Source organism: Apteryx mantelli, chromosome 2 (assembly GCF_036417845.1).
Source record: "Apteryx mantelli isolate bAptMan1 chromosome 2, bAptMan1.hap1, whole genome shotgun sequence".
NCBI classification, from domain to species: Eukaryota; Metazoa; Chordata; class Aves; order Apterygiformes; family Apterygidae; genus Apteryx; species Apteryx mantelli.
The window spans coordinates 42,746,201-42,759,392 of NC_089979.1; the positions used below are offsets into that span (position 1 = coordinate 42,746,201).

Below are 13,192 nucleotides of genomic sequence, written 5' to 3' on the forward strand. Positions count from 1 at the left end.
TACTTTACAGTTGGTGATAGTGAAACAGGCTGTATGAATTGGACACCAGCAAAGAATGGAATACCAATTACCTGTAAAGCCTATAAACCTTAGCATGCCTGAAAACTTTGGGGTTTGTTGGTGTTTCAGAACAGTCTCCTGTTGCCTCCCCAAATAGCTATTAGGTAAAGCTTCTGGCTCCGGGGGGGGGGGGGGGGGGGGGGGGCGGGAAGGAAGGTGGCCCTTCTGAAAGAGGATTAAGTTCACAAGAATTTTATTCCAGGACACGGCAGCCCCTGGCAGTTAAGAACTCAACAGTGAGAGAGTAACAGCACGTCTGCAAAAACCTGAACTTGATCATGGAAGCTCAATAAAGCATTTGTATTATTTATTCTTTAGGGACCAAATGATTATTTTCAAAAGCTACATTTTTATCTCAATTTACTTTTTAAATGCTCCAAAATGTACTCTTTGTGCTTTGTCTAAATGGATTGTGCTTCAGTTGCAGTGCACATTCTGCCCTTAACTATTACAGCATGAACTTTTCCTCTAATCGCACATTATAGGCCATGCCTGAACAGTAACTAAAATCTTGAAAGTTGTGCCAGCATAAAAGGTGATCAGCTCCTCTAATCATGCAGGAATACTAGCTTTAACACAACTACACTTTAACATGTGTCCACATCATGTCTTATCTGCCTCTGAAAGGCACTCTCAGATAATGTTAAGTAAAATGATTTACTTGAGCACCATAAACATGATTAACTTTCTCCTCAATAATGCTTTAGCATAAGTCCGCTATCCATTTGTGCTGCTTCAGTATATGCAAACAATACCTTTTTGGTAAGATGTTAATTCAACATTTTTTCACCACTAGAAAATGCATATAGGTCGGGGGGGGGGGAACCCTGAAAATCTTTTAGCAAAGTAAGAGAAATGCTCTGCCAATCTAAAAGAGTGATGATATCGAACTTTTTAAAACTCAAAATTTTTTTTTTTTCCTTTTCAGAGACATCTACCAGTGTCTGAATTTCATTTCTGGTGGGCACAAAGTATTAAGTGAAAAGGATTAAGATGGTACTCTTAAAAGATCAAAACAAGAACTGAGTTTTCCTGTAAAGATAATAGTATAAAGTGTTATCTCTTGCACAGTAAGATTTTTTTTCCTTTCATTGAGCAACTTTATGATAAAAAGGGTTTTCTTGGAAATGATAATGCTTATCACTTTACAAAGATGCTTTACATCTAGATCACTTTACAAATGAAGTACTTAAACAGTTTCACCTCACTCACTCGCAAATCCATTTTCCAAGCTTGTATCAGTAACATCTAATTACTTGCACAAAATATTTGTATGGAACTGCTAAATTCTTCTGATCTAGTGCAGCAATTAACTTAAATGGACACAGGTACTACTTTCATATTTAGACACAAGAATCTTAAGTGATTTAGGAGCACCAAAGTCACAACATTGGATTTGTCGCTTAATGGTAGAATTTGTCTGACCCATTTGACACTCAAGTGTTTTGCCAAAGTCCTAAAACATTAATAAAAGTACTCAGCTATTTTCAGTAAAATCACTACCTTTAGTTTTCTGAGTTCGGTTATTTAAACACTTAAAACTAAAAAAAGGACATTTAACAGCAAATGCTAAAGTGTAGAAATAAGGTTTTGCATAAATTGGCAAAAAAAGTGCCAGGAACTCTTAAGTGGACATCCTTCATTGATGAAATATGTAAACACAGCTCATCTGTAAGTGCTAACAAGCTTCTGTTGTCAGAAAAATGTCTCCAGTCAGAACAGATGCAGCTTGTTCATCTGTTCTACGAAATGTCTCAGCAGGTTATGAATCCTTTGGTGAAGTGCTTCCAAGGCTAGAAGTCGGTCTGAATGCAAGCCAAGCGTGCTTTTTTACCAGTCCCTGGGTTTCTAATCTGCACTCTACTAGACCTGCAGATTAACAACTATTGTTCACATCCTCATGAATCCTGTGGCTTCCACTGCTAAAATATCTAAAATAAAACACTGCAAACATTTTTGTAAAGCTGAATTACCTAGCATGTTTAAGATAAAATTGGTAAATGCTGTAAACCTTATGAAGTGTTTCACATTTCCTTTGTTAAAACAAACAATTTGAAGTCATTCAAGCTTGACGCAATTACTATGATCTGTCAGAATCTTAAAATGCTAATAGAATCGATCTACTCTTGACTACTCTTCACATAAGACTGCAATGCTTTCTGGAGCGGTACAATTAAGTAGGAATCCTGTCCACTCAGCAGCATGCAGCTCAGTAGAAGTTTGTCATTTACTGCATTTTTAATCTCAACACAACTAAATACTTGTTTCCACTCAGAAATTAACCCTTGCCTACACACATCTTTCTATGTTCCCTACCCCTCCAAGTAAAGGTGAAACAGTATTCTATACATAATGTGAATTCAGATAGGTATTTAGTTTGAAATAGGTTACTCTAACAAACATCACTATAAAAAAGGATCACAAAAAAAAGAGACCAGTTGAGATGACATTGTTTTGTGCAAGATGGTTTTATTAACAGACCAGAATTGGAAAGATTGCAGCTGGGCATCTGAATCTAAAAGGAGGAAAAACAAACAAATAAAAAAGTATAGTTAGACCCGTAGAGATCTGAAACAACTTTAGCAACCTGCAGAGTTCATACATTTCTAAAATACAACGTGGGCTATAAGCATATATACTAACCACAAGTTTTATTTCATTGTGCTTGAGACTTCACTAGTCTTGCACACAAATATCAACTTCAATGCTGACATCTCTTCACTCAAAACACCAATTAAGTGCCAGAACTAACAGGAAAAGCCTATTACCTTGAATTGCTGGTATCTATTTTCCTATTTAACAGCTTAACAGGTGGGAACTTGATATTTTAAGACATACTAAGGTACTGTATGTTCTGATCTTCTGCTATTTTCAATAACCCTATTTTCAGTAAGTTTCGGGGACTGTTTACATACAAGAATTAAAGCAAAAAGCAAACTTGAGGCATGTCCCTTTAAAGCTCCCTTGAGAGCTAATGAAGTTCAGTACTTTGCCAGTACAAAGTTGTCAAAAAGCAGTATCGATTACTATGCCTTAATCTTTTGCCAAGCTACATGAAGGAATTAGTACAAGCTCTTTAATATTGATGGGTCTGAGACTATCGCTTAAGTGATAAGAAATAAAGACAAATGGCAGGGCAACCACATTTGTATACGGGGGGGGAAAAAATTGTTCATCTTCAGGTACACGGCCCTTCAGAAAGGCAGAGTACTTAAAATACTGAGAATACCTCATCTGTGTCTACTGCTCTAGCTTCCATTACATCAGCAGAACATGTAACATTCTGTTGTAAATAAGTAATGTACATTTATACATTTTAAACATATGATCAACTCAGAACAGTAAGAAAATAGCAGAAAAAGAAGTGCAGGAGACAAGAACAGTTAATGTATAAGCTTTAGAGAAGTATGTTTTTGTTTGCACCCCAAGCGAAACAACTGCTTATAAGCAGAATCTGCAAGGTATTAAACTGAAAGATAGAGTAAAGCTGTGATCTCTGCTACTTATATGGGATGCTGAGCTCAAGTTCAATCAAAATCAGGAGCAACCAGCTAAGTATGCCTACAAATTCTCTACCAATATACTACTCCTCAGAGACATTTATAACCACTTCAATAGTGAACTATAAGCTTTCCTCCTGTATCAAGGCTCCTGAAAACTCAGGGTTGCTAATATATTTCACAAGTTTCTCAGTGAAGACGGATGGGAAAGGAAGCATGGCTCTGCTGAGAGGAAAGCTGCAGGATTTCAATTAAGGATTGTAGTTTCCATCCTATGCTGGGATAGGAACATTAAGCAAAAGTAGTTTTGCTCAGTCTTGGTTATGAAGTCTCATGCATTAACTTTTAAGGGAAACATTTGCCAGCGCTTACAACATCTAATAGTTTGCACTACCAGCAGCAAAATTTCTACAAGAATGCTAGCATGAATAACATAAAACCACCCTAGACATAAGTGTTAGAACCCTGTTTCTCAAGGTTATCCACTTCTTCCCATTGACAAGCTATTTAATCTTTACAGGAACAGTGTCTTCAGCAAGCCAATATTTTCCTAGAGCACGAGTTTCCATGTGGCATGTACCCAGCTCTCAGACTCTGCAGCTTCATAGATAGAATAGACAAAGCAATATGCAACAAGCTGGGGGAAAGGGAACACGGGAAGAACGGTCTACACAAAGAGTATTTATGACTTCAAGGAAACAGCTCAGTCACTCAAATGAAAGGATGCATTTCATAGGTCATCTTTAGCTCTTCGAGACAGACAGAGAGCAGACCTGAATTGGCCCTATTTGCTATGTCCTGTTGGCTATAAAAGAAACAGTATTAAGGTGGCTTCAAAAAAAGCAGAGACCTCCCTCCAGAAAAATAAACTTCTGAAAACAACTCATCCAAACAACTGAATTTATTTTAAGCTGTAAAACCTTACCACTACCCACTATCTGTTTAGGAAAAATTGGTCTTTGCCTGTTAGCCTTTCCAAATGTCAACAGATGAGGCAATTCTTCCTAAATTCTAGTTTATTTGCCTTATCAAAAAAGCCTTCTATGCTTGACTGAAAATAGATATGCGCACAGTAAACCAGGGCAAGGGCGGGGGGGGGGGAGGGGGGGACACAATGGGAAGTACCAGAACCCTGCAAAACAATTTTGGGACTGAATGGTAGAGATTTCTCATCAAAGCAGGAAAGGCAGAATGACAACAGATGATAGGACAGATTGTTTGAAGCAGATACGAACTTCAGAACTCAGCTGTCACTGCCAAACTGCTGCAAGTGAAGTGTCAAGAAACAGGAAAGAAACATTCCCATTCCAAAAGGATATCTCAATTCAAATGGGCAAATTAGTCTTTTGAAAAGGCAGTCTTAGTTGTGTTATGAAAGTTTAAATTGAGTAGTTTTGAATGAAGCTGGAATATCTGAAAAATTACTCTACTAAAATGTTGTAATCTGAGAATTTAGTCTCTCATAATCCTACAGAAGCACTTTTTGTAGGGTCCATACAACCTGAAGAAACACTGTACCCATAGTCACAAAAGACTTATGACCATATGAAGAGTTCATTAATTGGGACTGAAAATTTTAGCCAGTATCAATGTTCCCCATGACAAAAAAAACAAGCGTTTTAAAACACATTATTGGTAAGTTAGACTATAAACATATCAACTATAATCAAGATTAAATTTATTTCCAGATAGTTAAGCTTTCATAAGATCTAAAAATAAAATTTGGACACTGTAGTGTCCAAATAGCTTTACACAGAAGGGACTGTCCAAGTATAAGCGCATACATATTAAATGTGATTCTTCAACCAATAAAGGCAGCAGTCCACATACCAGAGATGGAACAGTGGATATTAACTTTTGGTAATATCTTACCTTCAGTTCATTCTCCTTATGAGTCTGTTTATCTGATCTTCCCTGTTACCAGCATCTCCACCCTCTACAAAGTGGATGGTTTTCTTCTTCATTCCACCCCGAGGAGAGGATAACTTGAAGGGCCATAGAAAGTTGTTCACAACTTTGAACTTTTTTCCAACAGTGTAAATTTCATGGATCACATCTTCCATGCAGATGATGCCATGCTTTCCTAGAATTCAGGAAAGTTATTTTCAAAATAGTTAGCCAGTGTCAATGACAAGCTAAAAATTATGAAGTTATGATCAACGTCATATTGATTCAACTTGATAAACTTGAACAAGTCAGAAAGCAGCCACTTTGACAAGACATACATGACATACTCTTCCAATTAAAATGGATTAGCTCTAGCTAATTCAATGTTATTTCCCTGTTACATTTGGCAAGGGTCATCAGGTCCAACTGTTGAGTATTGGGCAATCAGGAGCAAAAACAAAGTTAGTGGAAAACAGGTTGTGTTCTTTGAAGAAAAACTAAATTAAAATACTTGAATGCTAGTTATATGCAGCTCAGGGAAATTCAGTTAACTATTTATGCTACTGAATAATCCAAAAAGCATTTGTGCTTAAAGCCTTTCTACAGTCTTTAGTGACAAGTTACACAAATGAACAGTTTGTGAACTACAATTTTTAAGGCAGCAGGTGATTCAGATACAGACGTGCTAGCATTATGCTGGTACCTTTAGAATCTATCTATTGCACTGGAAAAAACCACCAAACAAAATGCCATCTAATTTGAAGTGATACACAAAGCAAGTGCCAAAAATGGTTTCAGTGCTTGCTTTCCAACATAGCTGGAAAAGGAGCCTCCCTAGAGCAGAGTCTATTTCCTGGCTACAAGTGACCAGCATGTTTCTTTATTTATAATATATATTATATTAACTAATTTTTTTTCCACTGGCTAGTTGTCCTGATAGGAATCTAAAAGCCAGTTCACCAGAGCATTAAGATATAAGATGCAAGAAATATTTAATACTAAATTTGAAACTTCAAAGCTATTGATGAGATTCTTTCCTGTTGCAGCACCTGCTCATTACTGAAAGATGTATTAACTTGTTAAAGATCAATGAGTTTCATATTTAAAATTACAAATGCAAAAACTTAAAATGCGATTGTTTAGATTCTACACTTTGATTTTCAATATTTTAAAATGAAATTTACTTCCAGTCTGCTTCGCATTAAGCTAAGAGAGAAGCAGAGATGACTAAAAATCACTATTATTCTCCAAAGACAAACTGGGATAGTTGTCCAACTTAGAACTAATCATCCAAATGTAAGAAGTTTTTTTTTGTTTGTTTTGTTTAAGTGAAGTTGTATTTACCAAGGCGCTTCTGAATCAGGGAGTTATCAGTCAGAGCAATGCGCTGCTTGTTGATCTTGCCATAACCACGCTTGTAGATCAACTCATGTACAGACTTCAAATTGGGATAACTGAAACAAGAGTCAGGTAAAAACAGGAGTTACTAATCTTGCAGTTTACATTCCAAACTAACATCCCAAAGTCAAATTTCAGTAACAAATGATTTTGGCATGTCTCAAAGGTAAATATAAAAGCAACATGGAAGTAAAGCTTACTTGCACTGAAATCCCAACAACACTGGTATGAAAGTGTAACCATAGGTAGTAAACCATACCTTTTGTTGTACTTAATCACATTTTCAGTTCTAAGCAGGGAAAGTACATAGAACATTAAAAAAACATTTTGAACACAAGGGAAACATGCAAATCTAGTGTAGCAAAGTGCAAGACGCAGTGAACACCTGCATCCCGATTTGATAAAACTGACCATTTCACTCACCCCCAGGCAATGTAGGGTTCAACAATCCGCAACATGTTGATAGAAGCTTTGTTGAGTTTTACGAATGTGCCATTAAAAATCTGACGCAGGCGAAGAAGCTGCAATACCTTACGGACCTTGGGGCTAACACCATTGGTACTAAAAAGCACAGAAGTCTCATTTAATTATCTACATCCCAGAAAACACTAAATATCATCAAAGCCATAAGATTAAAAAAGCAATAGTGCATCACCATCCTATGAATTACAGAAAGCAAGTGTAGTAAATTATTATTTACTATCTCTACATACTTCAGCAGTAAGCTTAAGGTTGATCTAACTTCATGAAGAATAATTTAAATTAACAAATACATTGAAACAAATTATTTAGAACCAGCTATCCTTGTGTTCTCCTGAATATATTTCTTCCAAACATGTCTTTCCTTGGTTTCTTGGAACGCTTTCCTAGAATACACTTAACCAAGCACTTGAGAAAAACTTAATGCTACTGTGCACTGGTATATAATTTTATCAAGCTTAAGGTGAAACAAACCAATTGCCTCACATATTTGCAGTCTTGCCTTTTTTTTAAACCAGTATTCCTAAAGGAGGAAGACATGCCCAGCATAATAATTTTACACCTAATTATTAAATAATTCTCTGATACATATTTGACATTACTGCCAACAACCTTCCAAGATTTATTTACCTATGTAAGTGCTCAAAATAGACAGATAAAAGCAACAGCATCTCCAGTGCTTTTAAATACAGAAGTGTTTCTATCTGTATTAAATAAATCTTACCCTCTTATCCTGATCACAAAGGCCAGCTTTGGTTCAGCTGGTACATAGTAATTTCCAGCTTTTCGGGCCATCCTGGCCATACGGATCTCCTGTCTATACATGTGCCTGTATTCTTTGTGATAAGCTTTAGCTCTTGCATAGATGAGTTTCCTTTGTGCCTTACGAAGCTGAAATTAGATCAAAGTTACTTAACATTACATAATGCATTTTAACACAAGGTTAGCTTCAAGTAGTGTAGCATCTTCTGGAACACCCACAGTAAAGGAACATCTGCCTGTATCATGGGACTCTGAATGACTTTCAATAATATTTTGGAGAGTTAGGACTCTACTACACAGCAATTCTCCTTTACATCAAACACAGTATCTTTATATACCACACCTACCCTCATAAAGACTGCAATCTCTTGCCTTATAAACAACTCACTTTAAGCTTACAGACAACTGTACACTTGGCGTTCACTCTGCCCGCAGCCAGTTTGTTATACACCATTTTTTCCCACTTGGTCAATATTTTACACAAAAATGCTAAGAGAATATGAAGTTGCCAAGCCTAAAACACTTCTCTATTACTACTTTATCAGAAGCAGTAGTATTCCACTGACCTGCCTACAGAACAGACAATCGATTCATACAAAAAGTCATAAAAGATTCACCTTCTTTTGAGCCAACAGTCTCTTCAAACGTTTAGCTTTTATAGCTGCATAAGCCTGCCGCTTTTTCAGGAGGCTTTCTGGAACAGATGGCACCTTCTTTGCTCTAAATTACAAGAAAGAGACTCTTTAAAACCCACTTTCTTTAGACCAAGTAGAAGTAGCACATTAGAAACACCAATGTACACAGATTCTTAATACAATACTTATACAAGCCTCACTATCTTAACCCAGTTCATTACCGCATCTTCCTTGTGTTCCCTCTATTACCAGTTATTCAAGACCTCAATGTAGCTTCAAGAGAGCATCTTTTACACAAAGACAGGGAAATCTGACCAACCGTTGAGCTACACACTAGCACGCATATATGCGGTTACAATGCAGTTTCTAGGCACTTATAAAGGACTTGCTTATTTTTTATAAAATATACCAACTATGCAGTTTGACACAACTCAGGAGACCAAAATATTTACTTTAATGACTTTCTAGTTTATAATCAGAAAAGGTCTCTTTCCAGCAAATCTTTTTCAGATTAATAAACAAAGATTTCAACAGCTGGTTTAAGGGGAGGACCAGGCCGACAGTAATCTGAAATTTAATTCAGAATACACACGCTTAGTTTAGAAGTGTTTTGTAAACGTCGTATAACATACCAGGCTTGCAAAACTGGCATTCAGAGAGAAATAACTGACGTTAACTTTTACACCACACACACCCAAGCACGATTCTCCACTCAGGCCACGTACCTCTTCGCGCAGCTTAGCGCAGACACTACCAAGCTCTGCGGCCAAGCTCTCCTGCCTGCAAGGCCAGGAGGAACTGAGCCGCCCCTCGCCCACGGGGCCGGCTCAAGGCCGGCTCTCCCTGCCCACCTCTCCTCCCCACCCGCCAAGGCAGCAACAGCCCGCGGCCGCCGCGACGCGAGGCGGCGGGCTGCGGCCGCGTCCCCGCCGCTCCCGGCCCCAGGCCATCCGACCCCTCCCGAGCGCCGGCGGAGGCCTGGCGGCCGGAGGCGGCGGGAGGCGTGCTCACGGACGGCCGGGCGGCGCGGGCCGGGGGCAGCGGCCGCCGATGGCGGCGGATTGTCGCGGGGCGGCATCACTACTCACTCCTTGTCCGCCATGGCCAGCGCCGGAAGAGAGAGAGCTTGCGCATGCGCAGCGCCCACTTTAACGCACTGCGCCGCGCAGGCAGGGCTCCGGACGCCGGGCGGCGGCAGGACCCCGCGCTTGGGTGCCCGCGGCGGTGCCTGGCCGCGGCGCGCCGGCAAGGGGTGGCCGCGGAGCGCCGGAGCCGAGAGCGGGCTCGGAGCCACCCTCCGCCCCCCGGCTCGGAGCCTCGGTGGAAATCAAGCCGGTGCCGGCGCCGCTGCGCCCCGCTGCGCCTTTGCGTGCCTCCAGGCAGCTCCGGTGCGCCCCACCGGCGGGCGGCCCGGGCCGTGCGCTGCTGCCGCAGGGGGGCTGCGGCAGCGCCGCTTTGCCTCAGGAAGAGGGTTTTTTTTTTTTTTTTTTTAAAAAAAGCCCTCTCAAAGTAGCTAAAACCTTTTTTTTTAGTTTTTTCCCTCGTCGTAATTGTCAGTTTTGCATTAATTGCGCGTGCGGTGTTGGCTGTGTTAATGTATGCAGGATGCGATCCGCAGCCAGCCTCGTACTTCATTTCGGGACTGTGGTAGGGTTGCTAGGCATTTCGCATAATACAGGATTTCCCGTATTTCAGCCTTAAATCCTGTATCCTGTATTAAAAGCATATGGGATATTACCTTTCACCGTATGCTTTTAATACAGACAGAGGATTGAGGCTGAGATATGGGAAATGCTACTTCTGCTGGCTCCTTCCTCTGCCCCGGCGCTGGCGGCCTCCCCCGGGAGCTCTAAGTTCTGGCTGGGTGGCGGCGGCATCCTGAGGAGCCGGGGCGGGCGAGGGGGGATGTGGATGGGGCAGGAGATGCCACAGGGGTGGCGGTGCGCGGGATCTGCTGCGCGCCTGGCGGTGCCTGCCGCCGAGGAAGGCTGCAAGGAGCAGGGTGTGAAATGGCAAACAGGACACGGGGGGACGCTTTGTGCTTTATACTTAAAATCTGGCAGCCTAAATGCTGAGAAGAGCGGGAGGAAAACCTAAGGAAGGTCTAAACCTGCTAATGTTTATGTGCGTTCTTAACTGTACTACTTCTGTTAATCCCATGGACTCTAATGTGTTTTAAGTGTTTCCAGCAGAAGAGTCCAAGTTTCCTGGGTTTATTTCCATTTCTGCAGCTGGATGAAGTCATGTATGAGAAGCACTGATTTCAGCAGCAGCGCTGACTTAAACAGCAACCAAACCACTTACCTGTTCCCAACTCTGTGTCATCCCCTAAGTTATGACTATACAATTCTTTACTGGGCCATATTATGAACTAGGGACTGCAAACTTGAAGTAACCTTTTTATTAGGTTATTTTTTATTAAGTTGTGTTTCTTTTCAGCTGATCGTACAAAGTTGTGTAGATCCAGATGAAAAGAAAGTTAAGGAGGCACTGCTGCTAACAGAACTGCTTGTCAAACAATTTTTTTTGGGTGGGGGGTTGCTGCTAACAATTACTTATTGGCTCTGTTGGGGCTACTCTTGGGCCATCATCTTATGAATACATACCTAAGTTCTTAAAATCACCTTCTCAGGAACCCGTCATGAAACATGATTACATATGCCTGAGATGAAGTGAAATCAGTGGAATTAGGAGAAGCAAAGAATTACTGAGTTTAAGAAAAAGAGCAAATAGTTGGGCTAAGGATGATGAATTCTGATTTCTGTATTTCTTGGTTTTGTTTATATGTTTTTTATTTACAACATGAAACATGCTAGGTAGCACTGAATAAGTAGCCACTTATTGATAACACTTTCGTATATGAGTAATGTTAATTGTTGTAAAGTACCCTTACTTTAGGCTAATATAGATGCTTATATCTCTAGACCCCATTAAAGCGATAATAAAAGGAATAATTACAATCCAGAGCAAGCAAATGTACAATAAAAGACCTACACCATCCAGATTAGGACATTGTCTGCACTTTCTCTAGTTGGAAAATGGATCAGAATATGGGCATACAGGATTTTTTTAGAAATTAGATTTCTGCAATCATGCGTTAGTCTGTTCAATTTCCTTTGTTCCATCTGTTACCCCCAAACTTTTGAACTCAAATTTCTGCTAAATCTGAGAGAAAGTGTTCACAAAGTTCCTGCAGCTTCTGTGAAAACTGGCAGCTGCACGGAAGAGGAAAACACAGCGTAGTGCTCTTTGGCATACTCCTACAGATGCCTATCTCCAGAGGAGCAGGCAGTTGGATGAGTATCACCCATACGTGGGAAACAGCAAGGGCACATGCTGCTACTTGTCTTCTGGAGTGGATAGGTGACAGGGGAGCAGCTTGCTCCTGGTATTGGGTGAGAGGGGGCCATAGGATGTCAACCTCCAGAAAGTGGGATTTGTTGTCTCAGGGAAGATTACATTCCACACAGTAGCACTTCTAAATTTTCATTTTAATCTATAGTTAGTTATATATTAATAGCCTCCACATTTGGAGGCTGACAGACCCCCCCCTCAAAAAAAAAAAAAAAAAAAAAAAACTTGGTGTTTTGTTCAACACTTTCTCACAGCTCAGCAAAGAAACCCGTGGCCCAGCAGAGCTAAGGGCCAAGCACGGGAGAGGCCTCCTGGAAGCCGCGGGCCTTCCGCGGGCATCGCCTAACGCCGCCGAGCCGCGGCCTTCTGCAACTTCTGCGCGCTCCTCGCCGCAAGCACAGCCCTTTGCCGCTTCTTCACGCCCTCCTAACCAAAACTCCGGCACCGTAAACGCTGCCGCAGACGGTTTGTCCCGAGGCGGCGCCCTGGGGACAGGCTCCGCTCCCCTCCGGTGAGGGAGGCGCGGCAGCGACAGCTGCCCTCAAGATGGCGCTTGGGAGCGCGGCCGCTGTGCACCCTGGGACATGTAGTCCGGTGCGGGGGCGGGGCTCCTCACAGCCCTGCCCAGCGCCGCCGCCGCCGCTGCAGGAGCCTCCGGGACGCCCCGGCGCGGCGCGGGGCACCGGTGACGGGGCGCCCCGCACCCGCGGCGCCGCTCCCGCCAGGGGCGGCCTGGCGCGGCGGCGGCGGCAGCGGCGGGGCCCCCCGCGGGTGGCGGCGGGGCGGGGCGGGGAGGGGAGGCGGGGCGGTGATGGGGGTGCCGGCCGCGGGAACGCGAGGCGGGCCGGGGCGGCTCGGGGGCGGGCCGGGCCGCCCGGGGGAGGGCCCCGCCGCCCGGCCCGGCCTATATAGCGCGGCGGGCGAGTAAGATGCTCCTTGCGAGTAGAGGGGCTGCGGGCTCGTCGCGAGGTGGGGGGAGTGGCGGCAGCGCCGCGGTGCGGGTCCCGGTCCCGTCCTCTGGCGGCGGCGCGGCGGCCTCGCCCGCGTGACAGGGGCCGGCGGCGCTGCCCCAGCTCGCCCGCCCGCCCGCCGGGGCTGCGCCGCTGCTTGTTTTTG

The 13,192-nt window shown here is 42.6% G+C and overlaps 1 protein-coding gene across 2 annotated transcripts; it reads right to left on the reverse strand.

The window, feature by feature from the left end:
* Window positions 1-2,509: 2,509 nt before the first annotated feature.
* RPL7 (ribosomal protein L7) lies at window positions 2,510-9,909 on the reverse strand. Of its 2 annotated transcripts, none has more exons than XM_067290557.1 (7): window positions 9,811-9,909; window positions 8,705-8,807; window positions 8,050-8,216; window positions 7,269-7,406; window positions 6,792-6,901; window positions 5,433-5,643; window positions 2,510-2,575 (listed from the first exon to the last, which is right to left on the reverse strand). In XM_067290557.1, exons 1-6 carry the CDS (start codon window positions 9,822-9,824, stop codon window positions 5,435-5,437), a joined length of 741 nt encoding a protein of 246 aa, XP_067146658.1. In that variant the 5' UTR covers window positions 9,825-9,909; the 3' UTR covers window positions 2,510-2,575; window positions 5,433-5,434. The 2 variants fall into 2 exon arrangements, with proteins under 2 accessions (XP_067146658.1, XP_067146657.1); XM_067290556.1 differs by lacking the exon at window positions 9,811-9,909 and adding an exon at window positions 9,448-9,804.
* Between the last annotated feature and the right edge of the window lie 3,283 nt (window positions 9,910-13,192).

Excerpts from the sequence above, each read along its gene's own strand:
- RPL7 (XM_067290556.1), bottom strand. The coding sequence starts at position 9,800 with ATGCCGCCCCGCGACAATCCGCCGCCATCGGCGGCCGCTGCCCCCGGC. Across the intron at positions 8,808-9,447 it reads GCGCTAAGCTGCGCGAAGAG|AGCAAAGAAGGTGCCATCTG; the intron begins GTACGTGGCCTG and ends CTTGTAATTTAG. Across the intron at positions 8,217-8,704 it reads GACTGTTGGCTCAAAAGAAG|CTTCGTAAGGCACAAAGGAA; the intron begins GTGAATCTTTTA and ends ATCTAATTTCAG.